This window comes from Sceloporus occidentalis, unplaced genomic scaffold (assembly GCF_023333645.1).
Source record: "Sceloporus occidentalis isolate IW3139 unplaced genomic scaffold, rSceOcc1.0.p SCAF_1, whole genome shotgun sequence".
Classification (NCBI taxonomy): Eukaryota; Metazoa; Chordata; class Lepidosauria; order Squamata; family Phrynosomatidae; genus Sceloporus; species Sceloporus occidentalis.
Window position 1 is genome coordinate 14,034,447 of NW_028316981.1, and position 19,120 is coordinate 14,053,566.

The 19,120-nt window shown below is 40.6% G+C and overlaps 2 protein-coding genes and 1 pseudogene across 4 annotated transcripts in view; 2 read left to right on the plus strand and 1 right to left on the minus strand.

The window, feature by feature from the left end:
- LOC149320848 (uncharacterized) overlaps positions 1 to 19,120 on the minus strand; it is a 93,368-nt gene that overhangs the window by 56,514 nt on the left and 17,734 nt on the right. The gene's annotated exons all lie outside the window — the stretch shown is intronic.
- LOC149320851 (uncharacterized) lies at positions 1,507 to 18,686 on the plus strand. 2 transcript variants are annotated; one of them, XM_089504269.1, is made up of 10 exons: positions 1,507 to 1,571; positions 2,565 to 2,672; positions 3,159 to 3,251; positions 3,611 to 3,721; positions 4,046 to 4,138; positions 5,383 to 5,484; positions 6,312 to 6,380; positions 7,801 to 7,902; positions 16,128 to 16,199; positions 16,763 to 18,686. In XM_089504269.1, exons 2-10 carry the CDS (start codon positions 2,645 to 2,647, stop codon positions 18,145 to 18,147), a joined length of 2,055 nt encoding a protein of 684 aa, XP_089360395.1. In that variant the 5' UTR covers positions 1,507 to 1,571; positions 2,565 to 2,644; the 3' UTR covers positions 18,148 to 18,686. The 2 variants fall into 2 exon arrangements, with proteins under 2 accessions (XP_089360395.1, XP_089360404.1); XM_089504278.1 differs by having other exon boundaries at positions 16,766 to 18,686.
- Positions 8,758 to 11,355, plus strand: LOC149320852 (uncharacterized; annotated as a pseudogene). Its single transcript, XR_016279422.1, has 2 exons — positions 8,758 to 8,816; positions 9,376 to 11,355. The product of XR_016279422.1 is annotated as an uncharacterized LOC149320852 (transcript).

Consider the following 19,120-nt stretch of genomic DNA (forward strand, 5'->3'; position numbering starts at 1 on the left):
TCTGTACTTCATAGAAGAGGAAAGGGCTCTCTTGGATTGGAGTCAGAGAGCTTTGTACTGGGAAGTTATGCAAGAGAATTATGACAATTTGCTCTCCCGAGGTAAGGATCCCTTTCCTTTCATTTAATAGAGGCAGTGAAGCTGCTGCCTATGCCAGCACAGTTCATTGTTGTTGCTGCTGTCTGACTTTGAGTTGTTTCTGAGTTATGGCGACTCTAAGGCCATACGGTTTTCTTGGCAAATTTCTTCTGAGAGGGTTTGCCATTACCATCCTCTGAGAGTGTGTGACTTGCCCAAGGTCACCCAGTGGGTTTCATGGCTGAGCTGGGAATTGAACCCTAGTCTATGTGTGTCAGGTGTATATAAAACATAAATGAATTTTGTGTTTGTTGTTGAATTCAAAGAGATGTTGTAGCACCTTTGAGACTAACTGAAAGAAAGAAGTTGGCAGCATGAGCTTTCCCAGACCTAAGTCTACTTCCTCAGATGCATTTAGTTAATGCATCTGAAGAAGCAGACTGAAGTCTATGAAAGCTCATGCTGCCAACTTATTTCTTTCAGTTAGTCTCAAAGGTGCTACAACATCTCTCTATGTTTGTTATGGTGTGCTTTCAAATCATTTCGGACTTATGGTAACCTAACATGAACCAGTGGAAATCGGGGAACTGTATTTTGTGAGACAATTAGCCATCAGAGAGCTGTGTTGCCACAACGAATTACAGATTCTAGGATTCCATAGCATTGAGCCAGGGCAGTTAAACTGGTGTTAAACTGGATTATTTCTGCAGTGTGGTACAGCCTCAGTCTACTCAGCATGCAGGATTTTCTTTTTCCTCTCACTTCAACTTGGAGGCATCTAGAGTTCAGTTTTGAATTTGCAAGCTAACAAAGACTGGGTTCCTCTTTTCAACCAATTCTACTTTTTTGACAGTCCTCCAATCTCTGACCCATCAGACAGGCGCGGGCTTCCTGTAGAATTCAAATTCAGAGGATGCAAAAGTTAAAAGGCAATTAAATAAAATTCAGAATCAGTTTAAAACCTAAAGTATTAGAACAGCAACAACAAATAAAAGTCCAACAAGTCTGTTTTTCCTGCCAAAAGGCCCCAATAATATTATTATTTAAATAATTATTTGTCATCATTTCTACTCTCTTTGAATTGTGACAATTATAGCTTCCTCCCTAGGAAGGCTTAAATGGCTCCCTCAAAGGCTCTCTTATTCTGACAAACCTTTGACAAAAGATGGTTTTTAAAGAAAGATTGGTGTTTAGTTTTAATTGTATTATTTATTTATTTATTTATTTATTTATTTATTTATATCCCGCCTTTCTCTCCATATAAGGATTCAAGGCAGCTACCAAATTTTAAAACAGTACGAGTTAAAAAGTTTTGGAAGAAACGTATCCATTTTCTTTCACTCATTATATAGAAGGGGATTCCTATTTGGGTCTCTCTCTTTAAGACTAACTGTCTCTCTCTCATGATTCTAAACTGTTAGTCTGACAGTTAGTCTCTAGCCTGACTGTTAGTCTAACAGTCTTCTCTCCATCTTCCTGCTGTATAAAAGATGGTAATACTATCTCTCCTAAACCATCTTTAGATTAGGATTTAGTTTTTATTATGTAATTATTTATTGAAGCCATTATTATTGTTTTTAAAACTGCAAACCACATGTTTGTTGTCTTTCTGTGGCACAGGACAGACCAGCAAGGAAATGCTGTCCCATTGTGCTGCGCAGCATTCCTGCGGCAACCAGACCGTATGGCACAGCTGCGCAGTAAAGAAGGAGCCACCTGGAGCGGCTCCTTTTTTGCGACATCATAAGAGCTGCGTTGCAGCCCTTACGATGCCATTTCCTTTTAGAGACGTGTGGGTGCTGAGATGCCCACATGTCATCAATACATGCCTCGTGTGGGCAGTGCCGCTCAAAAATGGGGCCGCCCGCATGTACTAGGGTTCAGGAGCATCCTTGGCCCCAGAATTGCTGCCACCATGCCACAAAGCGCCTGTATGTATCAGGCCCTAGTCAGTCTTTATTGTTTAAGAAAGCAGGTATAGATAAAAATACAGTAGTTAGGGTCACATTTCTGCTGTTCTGCTATGAAAGACAGACTCTAACAGATTAATCTTTCATATTTATATATTTAAGTTTCCTTTAAAAAAGATTAAAATCTTGGGAAACACAAATTACGCTCCACAAATGCTGACACAGTAGGAAAAGGTGCTTGTAAAAAGGTGTTTGCCAGTGTAATAGGCGACTGCAAAAGAGAATGGATTCTCCTTCACTGAAGTTTTTAAACAGAATGTTGGGTGGGGGATGCTTTGGCTGTGCATTCTGGGACTGGCAGCAGGTTGGATTGGGTGGCCCTTGGGGGCTCTTCCAGCTCTGTGGATTCTTTGAGCAAACAGCAAGCCCCTGATGGGTTTGCCTTAGGGTTTGCCTTACTTGGAACCTACTTGTAGGCACACAACGACGACACCAATAAATCCATACATCAGATCCTCATTCAAAGTCTCTCTATTTCTCTCCGTCTCCTTTTCTTTCTGTGTATTTTTGACACAGGAATTCCACTTGTCAAGCCTGATTCGACCCCCTGACTTGAGCAGGACCCCTGGTTTCTGGACCGACTTGTCTCAGAGAAAATGAACTTTGCCTCACAGCCCAAGACAGGTGAGGGAACAAATATGGACAGTGTAAGATGCACCTTTTTTAAGCTGGGATATTTGTTAGCTGGAGTGGGTATTGTAGTTTTTAATATATGTAATTTTATATTGTTTTTATTTGACGTTTTGAATTGTTTTTATTGTGATATGTTTTTAAAATGTTTTTATTTGTGAGCTGCTTTGGGTCCTTTTCTGGGAGAAAGGCATACAAATGAAAAATAAATAAATAAATAAATAAATAAATAAATAAATAAATATTGACATTAAACACTAGAGCAGGAGAAGGGAAAGTGCGGCCATTCAAATAAAAATAAAATAAATAACAACAAATCTGATGGGACTTGTAGTCCAACATTATCTATGGGGAAGACCAATCTTCTCCACTCTTCTTCTAGAGATTTGTACTGAAAATGTGTCCTTTTCTTGTATAGAATCATAGAATTGATTTGTCCTTCTAACCCCCCCATTTTTCTCACCCTTTTCTATCAACCAGAGTTTCCTGATAGAAGAATCAAGATGGAACGAGAAGAGGAGCCACGTGGCCTGCATCAGGAGGATCTGAAGACCTTCCCAGAGACCAATTCAGGTGAGCTACAGGGGCATTTCTGTTTGATTGGAGTTTTGGACCATAAATAACACTTTTCATTTCTATACTGCTTCATAGTGAACTCAAGCACTCTCTAAGTGGTTTATAATGTGTAGGCCAATTGCCCCCAACAAGCTGGGTGCCTATTTTACCAACCTACGAAAGAATGGAAGGCTGAGTCAACCTGGAGCCTTGTGGGATCGAACTCACAGAGTTATGACTGCAGTACAAGCAATTAACCATTGCACTACCAGGGCACATAAATGTGCATTGTTAGTTATTTTTTAGCACGCAGCTCCATAATTCAGATCCTAATGCACACTAAAATACATTTTCTCTGTCTCTTTTTCTCTGAGCAGGATTTGCACTTGTTAAGCCTGATCTGATCTCCTGGCCTGAACAAAAACCTTGCTTTCCCAATCATCTTGCCTTGGAGAAAATGAATGCTCCATCACAACAGCCCAATGCAGGTGAGGTAACAAAATCTGATGTCTTTAAGAATTACATATTTACACTTGGCTTGAGAGCAGGAATGGGAAACATGTGGTGTCGCTCAGATGTTGTTGGATTGCAGATGCCATCAGCTTCAAACAGCAGAGCCAGTGGAGATGGTTATATGAGTTGCAGTCCAATAACATCTTGAGTCCTCAAAGTTTCCCATTTCTGCTGTAAAATTTATATGAAAGCCAGGCCAGCTCTCCTCTTCTGTAGTCTGGAAGGTCAATGTCTCCCTGCTCTAAATCCCATGTCTCCCTGCTCTACATCCCATTTTCTTACTTTTTTCTCCTAATCAGGGGTCCCTGAAGTGATGGTCAAGCTGGAACAGGAAGAGGTGCCATGTAGCCTACTCAAGCAGGAACCCAAGACCTTCACAGATATCAGCTCAGGTAAAGTAAATGGATGATTTGAGGGTCTTTCCCTGCAGTCCTTTTACACCACACAGTTATAACACTACGATTCCACTTTAACTGCCATTTCTGTTTCTAATGGAATCTTTGAATTTGTAGTTTGGGGAGGCACTTGAGCTCTCTGGCTGAGAATTGTTCTAAATAACCCTCCCTAAATACAAATCCCAGGATTCCCAAGGGTGTTGCTATGGCAGGTAATGTGGAATCATAGTGCTTTATTTGTACAGTGTGAAAAGGCCCTGGATTTTGTGCCATGACTGTTCCTTCCTATCCCTTACATGGCTTCTACACATCTCCCTTCAAAGTAGCTCTGGTTGTGAAGAGAGCACATTTCCCTTGCATCATTCCACAATATTGCTTGGCTGAGGCAAACATTTCTGCAGGCTATACTTTATTGTTAACTCCACGCATCTGAGGAAGTAGAGCAAGTATATTGTTTCAGTACCTTTTTTATTCAAAACTAATCACTCTGCACACATGGAATGAAACAGCCTGGTCAGGTAAGCCTTGCCTAAGTACCCAGAAATGTTTGGGACTTTTTAGAGATCACTTTATGGTTTCTCCCAAAATGCATTCAGGGATCCCCCCCTGCACTTTCACTACCCTCTGGTTTTATTATGATTTCCGTATTGGTGCCTAAACCTATAAGCCTTTTAAACATACTGGAGGTAGCTGCTGAGGAAAACTTATCTGCTGAGCCTTTTTCTCTCCATTTACCTTTATTTACTGTTTACCTTGCCTGTAGGCAGACATACATACTTACAGTAGGATCGGCTAGAGCAGAATCATACTCTTTCCTGACTCAAGCTTTACTGCATTGTTTGCTGCAAACATGCTGCTTCAGCCTCCCCTTCACCATCCTCCCAGTGCTGATGTTGCTAAAGAGCTTCCAGCTAGGAAGAAGATGAAGAGGAAAAGTGGACTGGGCAGACTTGATAAGGTTTTGTAAAAAGGATTTTCACTGTCAGAGGCTTTTTTAACTGAGCTATGCCTGTATTGTGTTTTAGTCTGTAGGTCATCCTGAGTCCTGGATTAAGGGGGAAAGATGGGATACAGATGGAGAGAATGATGATGAATTATTATGAAGTCAATGAATTTGTCCAACATCCAGGATTCATATTGATTCTCCTAGCTACCAGGCCAAGGGTGTTGTTTTGTTTTTTACATTACCTGAATCCTCTGTTAGTGACTAGTTGTCTCCATGCCTCTTTCCTTCAATTCAGGATTTCCTGGTGTTATAATAAAGCAAGACAAAGAAGAGAAGATGTGTGTTGTGGATCACCAAGGATCTGAGGAAAGTCTTAGCATTGCTCCGGATCAGCCAGGTCAGAGAATAGTTCATATAACTGGAGATTTATAATCAGTTTTATCTCATAGGACACACTGCTTTATATCACAATCAGGCTATCTATTGCTCTTCCAATCCCCTGTATTGACTCTTTCTGACCAGCAATGTCTCTCCAGGGTTTCAGGCAGAAAGTCTGGATTCCTTTTTTAACTCTGAGGTGAGTAACATTTCCATGATCATCTCTCAGAAGCTGCTTGCTTGCCTATTAGGCTCAATATGGGCCTCTCCATTATGGAACTAGCTGGTGCAAATGGGGGTGAATTTCATTTCAGGGTGTTCTTTTTAAAAAAAGATTATCATAATTTACAGATTTCACACACTGGCCGGAAATCATGTGTTGTTTTTTAAAAATCTAGTTAATAGCAAAAATAACAGAATTGTCTATCCATTGCTAGATAAGACTAAAAATGGTGTAGTTTATCATTTTGCTAGCATAGTAACCAACCAGAGGTCTTTGGGAGTCATGCATCAGAGTATGAATTCAATTCCATCATCCCACTTGGCATCAGAAACCGCTGGTATACATTGGTATCACAGAAGACACCATCTGAAGAGACATATCCCATCCCCATCCTTGCTCTTTTTCTCTAAAACGGAATTTCTTTTGTAAGAGGGTGTTTGTCTCCTGCAGTTTTTAGAAGTACTTGGCATGAAAATGAATTCAATGGAAAAATTAAATTGAGGAGATTTTTTTTCCCTGCCAGTTGGTCAAAAATATTCCAAAGGTGATTTGTCCAACTAGTTTGCAGATGAAACCTGCCAATCCTGCTGACCTCTCCTTCTTGCTTCATTCCCTTATTTTAGGATTTCCTGACCTTGTAATAAAGGAAGAGGAAGAAGAGGAGCTGAGCAAGGGATCAAGGGAAAGCCCAGGTGCAATTTATTTATTTATTAAAATATTTATACCCTGCCTTGTATCAGGAGATTTTAGGGTGGCTTACAAACAGCATTAAAACATGCTTTCAACTTCACAGGATCCTGTTAATATTAAGTCAGGGCCTTCCTGGTGTATGATCCTCAGCTGTCCCTCCTCTCTAGGGAAGCCAGATAGGCATTCTCCTTTATTGTTCTTCCACCTACTATTTTTTATTTATTTTAAAACAAAATACTATTTGTCAAGTCATGCATTTTAAATTGTTCTTCATGTCACTGACAATTTAATAGCATTTTAACAGTAACCTTTAATACGTTTTAGCTAAACAGATATATCCCAGTTAATGAAGTAGATGTGTTCCTGGACATTATGACTTTAGCAGAACATTTGGCACCTGAAATAACTTGGAAAGTCAGATATAAGATGAAAAGAATAGGGATAAATGCCAGCATTACCAAAAAATAAATAAACACAGAATAAACAAAACCACCACAAGAACAAACAAAGAAAAGAAAAAAGAAAAGGGAGTTCAATATTTTTTTTAATTCAAAACTCCTTACTGTCTACACATGGAATGAAACAACTTGGCCAGATAAGCCTTGCATAAGTACACAAAATATTTAGGACCTTCTAGAGATCATTTTATGGTTTCTCCGAAAATTCATCCAGGGATTTCTGATGCCACAATAAACTACAATGCCCATGATTCCCTAACATTGAGCCTGGGCAGTTAAAATGATGTCATACTGGATTATTACATACTGGATTATTTCTGCAATGTGTTTTGGACCTCAAGCCTTTTTAACATAGTGGAAATAGCTGCTTATCTGCTTACCCCTTTTCTCTCTGATTTGTTGTTCGTGCAAACTCTGTAAGGGACTGTTGGGGTTTACTTTTATTTGTAGTAGTTTACCTTGCCTGTTGCAGAAAGACAGATTCACTTACACTAGGAGCTTATCACTACAGCAAAATCCTGATCTTTCGCAACTCAAGCTTTATTGCATTGTTTACCACACACACATAGCTGCAACCACTCCTTCACCATCCCCTCAGTGCTGATGTTGCTAAAAAGCTTCCACCTAGGCAGAGGATGAAGAAGAAATGTTAGTCTGGGCAGGTGTGATGAGGCTTTGTTAACTGGGATATGCCTGTATTGTGTTTGCTTTAGTTTATAAATCACTTTGAGTCCTGATTAAAGGGAAAAGATGGGATTCAAATAATGATGTTGATGATAATGAATTATTATTATTATTATTATTATTATTATTATTATTATTAAGTCAATGAATTTGTCCAACTTTCCAGCCTCAGTATTGATTCTCCTAACTACCAGGAAAAGGGTTTTTGTTTTGATTTTTTGCATTACCTGAGACTGCTGGTAGTGATTCCTTGTCTCCATGCCTCTTTATTTCAATTCAGAATTTCCTGATGTTATAATAAAACAGGAGGAAGACGAAAAGATCTGTATTATGGATCACCAGGGATCTGAGGAAGGTCCTAGTACTGCTGTGGATCAGTCAGGTGAGGGTTCATTTAACTGGAGGTTCATAATTAGAGTTATCACATAGGATACATTGCCTTATTCCACAATCAGATTATCTATCTGACTGCATCTGTACTGCAGAAATAATCTGGTTTGAAACCACTTTAAGTCCCATGGCTTAATGCTATGGAATCCTGGGAAGTGTACGTTGTTGCGGCACCATTATGGAGCCATTTTGAGACTTGACTGCATAGGAAAACTGGAGCGTGTAAAAAGGAGGGCAGTAAAAATGATGAAGGGTCTGGAAACCATGCCCTATGAGTAACGACTTAGGGAGCTGGGTATGTTTAGCCTGGAGAAGAGATGTTTAAGAGGTGATATGATAGCCCTGTTTAGGTATTTGAAGGGGTGTCGTACTGAGGATGGAACAAGCTTGTTTTCTCCTGCTGTAGAGAATAGAACATGGAGCAATAGATTCAAACTGCAGGAAAAGAGATTCCACCTAAACATTAGGAGGATCTTTCTGACAATGAGAGCTGTTCGACAGTGGAACACACTCCCTCAGAGTGTGGTGGAATCTCCTTCTTTGGAGGTTTCTAAACAGAGGCTGAATGGAATCTGTCAGGAATGCTTTGATTTTGAGTTCTTGCATGGCGGGGGTTGGACTGGATGACCCTTGCAGTCTGTTCCAACTCTATGATTCTAAACAGATATTTGGACTTGCTGTGTAGGGGAGTGTAGGCTGTATGGGGAGTACAGCCTATGGGGGAAGTCGTGGGGGAAACTTGACCATGGCAAACACCAATCCATGATTAACAATAATATTAAGGAGAAGGAGAAGGAAAAGAAGAAGGAAGAAATTATGTGTGTGTGTCCACCTGTCTCTGCTATAGGTCTAAGACTATACAACCTAGACTCTTGGAAATAGACATGGATGGTGGAACCACTCAAAGTGATTATCTTAGTATTACTTTGTTTGAAAAACATATTAATTAATTAACCTGTCTAACCTACCATGCAACAATGGAAAGACTTTTTACATGATCATTTAAGGAGGTGCCCAAGTACAAAGTGTCACCTGCTACCAAGGCAGCCAAAAATGGAAATTCTATATTGCATCAACATAAATACAGTATTCAGACCAAGTGAAATAATAGAGCCAGTGTGGTGTAGTGGTTTGAGTGTTGGGACTACAACTCTGACAAGGGCTTGATTCCCAACTCAGGCATGAAACCTCCTGGGTGACCTTGGGCTGGTCACATGTTCTCAGCCTCAGGGAAAGGCAATGGGAAACTGCCCCAAAACAAATCTTGCCAAGAAAAAGACCATGATAGGTTCACCTTAGGGTTGCCATAAGTCACAAATGACTTGAAGGCATACAACAATAATAACAACAAAAGTGCATATTATCTTTCAGGATCTTCATATTTTGTTCTGTTTCCTTTCTGCTCCCTAAGACTCCTCTCACTAATTTGGGATTTAATTTTGTCAACTCTTGTCCTTCTACTCAGCAGATAACTGGAGGAAAGCTAACACATGTGCTCAGTGTTGGATATCTTTTTCACAAACATTGGATCTCAGAAGCCACCAACAAATCAAGTTGACTGAAAAGGAAAGTTATTTGAGAGTCAAGCTTGCCAAATGCATCAGGTGTGGAAAACATTTTGCACAACCACGGGCACTTCAGCTAAAAGAGAGTGCCCGCACTGGGAAAAATTGCGTTAGATATGAGGCATTTGAGAAATATCCTTCTTGTGATTCAAAACGTGTAACCCATGAGAGAGTTCACATGGGAGAGAAACCATTCAAATGCCAGGATTGTGGGAAATGTTTTGCTTATAATTCCCATCTTCTGATACATGAAAGAGTTCACACAGGAGAGAAACCATACAAATGTCTGGAGTGTGGAAAGAGTTATGCTCATGGTTCAACCCTGGTCAAGCACCAAAGAGTCCACACAGGTGAGAAACCATACAACTGCCAGGAGTGTGGGAAATCTTTCTTTTCTAGTTCACAGCTTGCAATGCATCAACGAGTCCACACAGGAGAGAAGCCATTCAAATGCCAGGATTGTGGGAAATGTTTTGCTTGTAATTCCAATCTTCTGATGCATGAAAGAGTTCACACAGGAGAGAAAGCATACAAATGCCAGGAATGTGGAAAATATTTCGCTCGAAATTCACAGCTTGCGAGACATCAGATAATCCACACAGGGGAGAAACGTTATCTGTGCCAGGAATGTGGAAAATCATTTTGTTCAAAGACAGAACTTGTGACACATGAGCGGGTCCACACAGGAGAAAAACCATACCAGTGCCAGGAGTGTGGAAAATGTTTTGCTCGAAACTCCCAACTTGCAAAGCATCATACAGTTCACACAGGAGAAAAAGCATACAAATGCCAGCAGTGTGGAAAATGTTTTGCTCAGAACGCCCACCTTGTAAGTCACCAGAGTGTCCATACAGGTGAGAAACCCTACAAATGCCAAGAATGTGGGAAATATTTCGCTCGCAGTGCACAGCTTGCAAGACATCAGAAAATCCACACAGGGGAGAAGCCCTATCTGTGCCAGGAATGTGGGAAATGCTTTTATCAGAAGACAGAACTTGTTGCCCATCGGAGGTTCCACACAGGTGAGAACCCATACAGATGCCAGGAGTGTGGGAAGTGTTTTTCTCACAGTTCACCACTTGTGAAGCATCAGAGAGCCCACAGAGGGGAAAAAGCCTTTAAGTGCCAAGAGTGTGGGAAATGTTTTGGTCAAAATATACACCTTGCGAACCACCGAAGAGTCCACACTGGAGAAAAGCCATACAGGTGCCATCAGTGTGATAAACGCTTTGCTCAAAATGCATCTCTTATGAGGCACCAGAAAGTGCACACAGGAGAGAAGCCGCTCAAAATCCAATGTCTTGATTACAGTTCAGACTTTGCCGACATCCAGACAGGTTCAGACCACCTCCAGAATGTCCAAATGGAAGACAATCCAAACTAGACACCACCAAGTCCAGACAGGAGAGAAATTATCCCTTTGCTAAGTGTGTCGGAAATATTTTGATTGCGAGTCATAAAGGAGTCCTCGGAGGAGAAATAATATAGTGCTGCCATGAATGGGAGATATTTTTTGACACATGTCTAAGGTTATGAACTGCCAGAGAGTTCAACTGGGAGAAGAAACTGTAAAAAAAACTAGCAGTGGGGAAGATGTTTATTTGGAGACCTGACCTTGTGATCCACCTGAGAGAAAACAAATCTTATTGGAGATTTAACAGGAGAAAATGCTTTCATAAATCATTTGCAACTGTATGCTGAGAGTTGGTATAATTTTAAAGAGCATGGGAAAAGATTCTTGCAACCAAAGCCAATACTTGTGTCTCCAGAGTAGAGAGAAGCCTGCCAGAGTAACCTGAGGAACATTTTTCTCTTTTAGCACATCTGAAAACATGCTACAGAACTCACACAAGAAGACTACAAATAAACCCTTTAAATGCACAGAATGTGTGGAGAAATGTGTGTTTTTTTAAAAAATTACATTGTGTATCCTGAGAGTCATCTGTAAAGTCCCAACAGGAGCCATGTCAGTGGTAGGCGTCTTGGAAGACGTTTGGTCACCCAAAATAATTTGTGGATCACCAGAAGGTTCCACACAGGAAAGAAAATGTAGAAATGCTTGGGAATGTGGGAAGGTATATAAAGAAGATGAACCTGCTTTGACTTCAGGCTAACATTCTGAAGAGCCTTTTGAGAACCTCAGGGAAGAAAGCCTCTTGTAGTAAAAAGTCCAGTAGGTCTGGCCAAGGCCTAGAATCGAGAGTGAGCAACTGCAGGGATCAGGGAGATGGGACATTTGCCTTCCCATGGAGTCCCATACACCTTCATGTGCTTTTTAGGGTCTATGGGGGGCATAAACCTAGAGAGTCCTAGGCTGTTTTAAGCCTGAGAGAGAGCTTTTTGGAAAAAGGAAGTAAATAGAAAGGTAACTTCTGGTTTACAGCCTGTTGGGGGAAAAGAATTTGCTAAATATTTCGAGATTATTTGCAACATTTCTACCAATATTTTGTACCAAAAACCTCACAGTTTACAGTAACTCTAAAAGTGAGTAAAAAATAACAGGCCTAGGTATTGCCCAATCCTTATTTTCAGGGCTGTAATCTTTAAAGACACTGTGACAGATCTCTCCTCCTAGGTTGTCCTGCCATGCAGGAAGACACAATGAAAGTATTCCCAACAGATGGTCATCCAGCCCCTGCTTAAAATCCTCCCTAAAGAAGGAAAATCTACTACGTTTCGAGGCAGCACATTCCACTGTTGAACAGCTCTGTCAGGAGGATTAAGTGGAATCTGTTTTCCTGTAGCTTCAGTTCCATTGCTCCATGTCCTATTCTCTGGAACAGCAGAAAACAAACTTGCTCAATCCTTGATGTGACATGCTTTCAAATATTTAAACATGACTATCATATCACCTCTTGTCCTTCTCTCCTCCAGGCTAAACATAGCTCCCTAAGTCACTCCTCATAGAGCTTGATGGTTTCCAAATTTCTCACCATTTTGGTTGCCCTCTTCTTGACATGTTCCAACTTGTCAATATTCCAGGTGAGGCCTGACCAAAGCAGAATACAGTGGCACAATTACTCTCCTCAATTCTAGACAGTGGATTCCTATTGATCTTCTCATTAACCAGTTCCAGCATAGATAAACATTCTGTCCATCTGTGATAATACAAAAGGTATGACATATCCCATCATCCAAGAATACAAAGCAAAGTAGATATAGCATAAATGACTAACAAGCATGGCAGGAACTCTCAGGGACTCAGATCCTGACAGATGAGTGTTTTGAATTTTCTGAAACTGGGCCAACATTTTCCCTCACACAGTCAATCGTGGTTTGGTGTGTATATGTGTTTTCTTTGAACTTTCCAACTTGGAAAAAGTAGAAAAGCTAATTGTTAATAATGAAGAGAAAGGATCCAGCCAGCGTAGTGCGAGTGGCCTGGCATATGGCAAATGAGAGGCCTCTGATGCTCAATATCCGCATTTCGAAAAGATGAATGAGATTAGAGTGACCTGCAGCTCTTCAAGGGACACGGACTGAGAAGTGGGTTCTCCAGTTCTCCCCATTCTGGGGGTGTTAGAAATTAATCTGCTCTAGGTGGCAGATAGACTAGGTACACCACTGGGCTAATATTTCAGTTTTTTGTGGTACCAAATATTTCATTTTGTTTTGCTTGATTCCAGCCAAATGAATTACAATACACTGGAACTTATTGTGGGCTTATTTCTTATACCTTATTTATTCTTTGAACTGCACTTTTTAAAAAACTCAAGTTTGTGACGTGGCCTGGGAATATATTCCCCATATAAGGGAATAAAGGTAGGAAATAAAAGTTTTTTGGAGCTAAGAACAAACACCACTGAAAAAGGGAAATTCTGTTTTATTTCTTACGCCACTTTTACCTTCCCAAAAACCCAACGCATCTTTTCTGCCTCCCTCATATATCTTCCATTAACAGGATGGCAGCAGGATCAATCCACTACTAATGGGTTCTTTCTGCATGGCAACCCAGACCTGCAGGAGTTCTTTTTTCTTCTTCATCTGTTACGACTTCAACTCTTGCAATTCACAGACAGTTTTTCTTTTCCTGCATAACAAACCAGACATGATTTTTCCTAGCATGACTTCTTATTAAGAAATAAAACAAAGATGGGTAAAGAAATGAGAAAAAATAAGAAAGGAGACAACCACAGCAAAGAGAAAGCCACAATTCCAAATAAAAACCTTAGCCCCCAGGTGACGGCCAATCTGCAGCTCTCTGAGGCAGCTATGGGAAATGAATTAAAAAGAGATAAAAAACAACTAAAAAGCCAACCCCCACATGGCTTTGATACAGCAGCAGGCTCACCCTTTTCCCCAGAGATACAGCAAAGAGTCTTCAGAGGAAGAGAGAGTTGCAGTTTATACCAACTCAAGCCCCAAAAATGAAAACATTCAATAAGAGCATTTCCAGTAATGTGTCTGATATTAATGTAAGTTCACAGATGCAGTAATACACACACACACACACACACAAGCATATCCATTAGGGGCAAATTCAGAACTACAGGAGACAAAACACTCATAGCACCGGAAATAATTTTAAAAATCTAATGCAGTAGCATAGAATTGAGGTTAATGAACAAATACTTCAAAATCAAGAGGACCCACAGTATCCCATCAGTAAAGATGAGTTAAGGCAAGAATTTATGAACTATACGCAGAACCAAGATGAGGAGGAATCCTGTCGTAGTAGTGAGAGCCATATTTCTTCTAGAAGAAGAAAAGCAGGAGATTACAGTGAGGAAATCCCAAGGAAAAAGTTGAATGAAAAGAAACATGTAGAGGATGCATCATTTCAGAAAACAGGGCATAAGGAAGAAACCAATGTGGATTAAATTCATGATTCCCTAGATCAAGACGATGACATGAATATACAATGGGCGCGTGCCATACACAGGCTCGCCATATGTGAACTTGAGGTCAGGCGAACGGCAAGCCCTAATACAATGAATGGGGTGTGCACCAGTGGTGCACCATGTGGACACACCCCAGTCAAATGAATGGGGATTGAGTATAAGTGTGTGTGTGTGTCCGGAACAGATCCCCCACATAAGGCAGGGGCAGACTGTAGAATCAGACAGATTGTTTAATAATGAATATATTTGACATTTATTAAGAAGAGAAGCTTGTTTTCTGCTGCTCCAGAGAACAGGACTCGGAATAATGGATGCAAACAGGAAAAGAGATTCCACCTCAACATTAGGAGGAACTTCCTGACAGTAAGGGCTGTTCGACAGTGGAACACACTCCCTCGGAGAGTGGAGGAGTCTCCTTTTTGGAGGTCTTTTAAACAGAGGCTGGATGGCCATCTGTTGGGGATGCTTTGATTTGGATTTCCTGCATGGCAGGGGGTTGGACTGGATGGCCCTTGCGGTCTCTTCCAACTCTATGATTCTATGAGTATTGAGAACTTTGAATTTAGATCAGTCAGCACAAATTACTGAGGAAGAATCACAAAATAAGTTACCATCAGTAATACAGAAGAAAACCTTTCAGAACAATAACATTCCTTTACCAGAATTATTTAAAGACCTTATAACAGAATGGAAAGCTCCATTAAAATGTAGATGTCTTCAAATTCAGTCTAGCAAATTATATTCTTTTGGGAAAGACACAGAATTCCTAAAGGCATCACATGTAGATGCACTTATTGCAGCCCTGGTGTCGGGTGCAATAGCAACCCAGGCATGAGATACACCATTGAAGAACACAGATGAATGTAGAGCAGACAGTGCTCTGAACAAGGCACATGTTTAATGTGCAAAGAATTAAGGCATCCATAGCAGCTTCTATGTTTGCTAGAGTTTCCATACACTGGATTACAAACATATGATGAGGTGGACATGGAGACTTTACAAAAGCCTCTAGAAAGAATACAAAAAGCATTACAATACATAGTGGACGCGGCAAATGATACCATATCATATATATCCAGAGAAATAACTACTATGATAATAGCTAGAAGTTCATTATGGTTAAAACACTGGGACATGTACCAGAAGTCCAGGAACAACTTGGCTTTCATCCCATTTAAAGGAGGACAATTATTTGGAGACAAGGCATTGGATAAAGTGTTGGTAGAAAACACGAATAAGAAACAGGTTATACCAATAATCCTGAAGAAAAAAACTACAAAGACTTTTTTTTTAAGGCTACACATGCCAGTGTCACACTGCACGTACAACCGCATGCGGGGTGTGTAACAGTGCTCTGTTGGCACAGCAGTGAAACGTGCTGCACCAAAGGAGAATCGAAAAGCTGCTGCTACCACCACGGCAAGTGCACCGTTTCCAAGGCACAAAAAAGAACCACTTTTTGCGGTGGCTTTTTGCATCACAGAAAGGCATGTGGTTACTGTGGCCCCCGATTCGGTGCTTCCAGGGGCAGCATAGAGCCATCCCTTGGGGCCTTCTGTTGAGTCCAACAGTCCCTTTGTACACTTGCTCTTTTCTCTAAAAGGGAATTTCTTTTATAAGAGGGTATTGGTCGCCTGCAGTTTTTAGAGGTAGCTGACATGAAAATGAATTCAGTGGAATAATTAAATTGAGGAGATTTTTTTTCTGCCATTCTGTTAAAAATGTTCCAAGGGTGATTTGTTCCACTAGTTCATGGATGAAACCTGCCAACCCTGCTGATCTCTCCATATTGCTTCATTCCCTCATTTTAGGGTTTCCTGACCTTGTAATAAAAGAAGAGGAAGAGGAGGAGCTGAGCAACCAGGGATCAGAGGAAAGCCCAGGTGTGATTAATTAATTTATTTAAGTATAATATTTATACCTTGCCTCATATCAGGAGATCTCAGGGTAACTTACCAATAGCATTAAAACAGGTTAAACAGGTGTAAAGCAGCAAGAAAGTATGAAGAAGCTAAAAACATTTTAAAATACATTAGGTTTTAAAATTACACAACGAGCAGGAACATCTTATTTTAAAACAGAATTCTTATTTTTCAGCTGATTTATATTTTACGGACAGAACAAATGTATCTATTTATTTAGTCTAATTGCATTTTAACTGCATTTTAATAGTAGCTTTTTGCGTATTTTAGCTGAAGAAGTATATCGGGGGAAGACAATGGGAAACCTCCTAAAAACGAATCTTGCCAAGAAAATCCCATGATAGATTCACCTTAGGGTTGCCATAAGTCGCAAATGACTTGAAGGCATACAACAACAATAACAACAAAACTGTTCATTATCTTTCAGGATCTTCATATTTCATTCTGTTTCCTTTCTTCTCCCTAAGGCTCCTTCTCTCACTAAATTAAGATTTAATATTGTCAACTCTTGTTCTTCTACTCAGCAGATAACTGGAGGAAAACTAACACGTGTGCTCAGTGTTGGATATCTTTTTCACAAACATTGGATCTCGGAAGCCACCAGCAGATCAAATTGATTGGAAAAGAAAGTTATACAAGAGCCACGCTCACCAAATGCATCATGTGTGGGAAAGATTTTACACCACCGAGGGCACTTCAGCTAAAAGAGAGTGCCCGCACTGGGAAAAAATGCTGTAGATATGAGGCATTTGGGAAATATCCTTCTCGTAAATCAAAATGTGTAACCCATGAGAGAGTTCATGTGGGAGAGAAACCATTCAAATGCAAGGATTGTGGGAAATGTTTTGCTTATAATTCCCATCTTCTGATACACGAAAGAGTTCACACAGGAGAGAAACCATACAAATGTCTGGAGTGTGGAAAGTGTTTTGCTAACGGTTCGACCCTGGTCAGTCACCAGAGAGTCCACACAGGTGAGAAACCATACAACTGCCAGGAGTGTGGGAAATCTTTCTCTTGTAGTTCACACCTTGTGATGCATCAACGAGTACACACAGGAGAGAAACCATACCAATGCCGTGAGTGTGGAAAATGTTTTACTTGCAATTCACACCTTGCAATGCATCAGACAGTCCACACTGGAGAAAAACCATACCAGTGCCAGGAGTGTGGGAAATGTTTTGCTCGTAACTCCCAACTTGCAAAGCATCAGACAGTTCACACAGGAGAGAAAGCATACAAATGCCAGCAGTGTGGAAAATGCTTTGCTCAGAACGCCCACCTTGTAAGCCACCAGAGAGTCCACACGGGTGAGAAGCCCTACAAATGCCAGGAATGTGGGAAATATTTCGCTCGCAATTCACAGCTTGCAAGACACCAGAAAATCCACACAGGGGAGAAGCCCTATCTGTGCCAGGAATGTGGGAAATGCTTTTGTCAAAAGACAGAACTTGTGACACATCTGAGGGTCCACACAGGAGAAAAACCATACAGATGCCAGGAGTGTGGGAAGTGTTTTGCTCACAGTTCACCACTTGTGAAGCATCAGAGAGCCCACAGAGGAGAAAAAGCTTTCAAGTGCCAAGAGTGTGGGAAATGTTTTGGTCAAAATATACACCTTGTGAACCACCGGAGAGTCCACACTGGAGAAAAGCCATACAGGTGTCATCAGTGTGGTAAATGTTTTGCTCAAAATGCACATCTTATGAGGCACCTTAAAGTGCACGCAGGAGAGAAGCCACCCAAAATTCAATGTCTTGATTATAGTTCAGACCTTGCTGACTTCCAGACAGGTTCAGATCTTGGGAACCTCCAGAATGTCCAAATGGAAAACAAGCCAAACGAAGCACCACCAAGTCCAGACAGGACAGAAATTATCCCTTTGCCAAGTGTGTTAGAAATGTTTTGATTGCAAGTCACAAAGGAGTCCTCAAAGGAGAAATAATATAGTGCTGCCATGAATTGGAGGATTTTTTTTTACATATGTCTAATGTTATGAGCTGCCAGAGAGTCCAACTGGGAGAAGAATCTAGAAACACACAGTGGGGAAGATGCTTATTTGGAGACCTGACCTTGTGATCCACCTGAGAGAAAACAAATCTTATTGGAGATTTAACAGGAGAAAATACTTTCCTAAATCATTTGCAACTGTATGCTGAGAGTTGGTATAAATGTAAAAAACATGGGGAAAGTTTCTTACAACCCAGTGTTCATCCAATACTCATAGAGAAAAGCCTGCTAGAGTAGCCTCAAGTACATTTTTCTCCTTCAGCACATCTGTAAACATGTTATGGAACTCACACAAGGGACTATAAATAAACCTTTTAAATACACAGTTTGTGGAGAAATGTGGGTGTGTTTTTTAATAATTACATTGTGTATCCTGTGAGCAATCTGCAAAGTCCCAAGAGGAGCCATATCAGTGGTAGGAGTCTTGGAAGAAGTTTGATCAGCCCAAAATAACTTGTGGATCACCAGAAGGTTCCACACAGGAAAGAAAAAGCAGAAATTGGGAATGTGGGCGAGTATATAAAGAAGATGAACTTGCTTTGCCTTCAGGCCAACATTGTAAATAGCCTTTTTGAGAACCTCAGTCAAGAAAGCCTCTTGTGGTAAGTAATCCAGTAGGTCTTGCCAAGGCCTAGAATCAAGAATGAAGAATGCAGGGATCAGAGGGATGGGACATTTACCTCTCCATGGGGTCCCATACACTGATTGTTATCACATGACGGAAATTGGAAGTATAATCCAATGTCATCCCGAACGCAATCATGGGTATTCACGTTGTTGCATGATAGGTTATCTCACACAATCGCTGGCATTCCGAATGCAATTCCACTTCAAATTAAGTAAATTCGGTGAACTAGCCAGTTCACAAATCC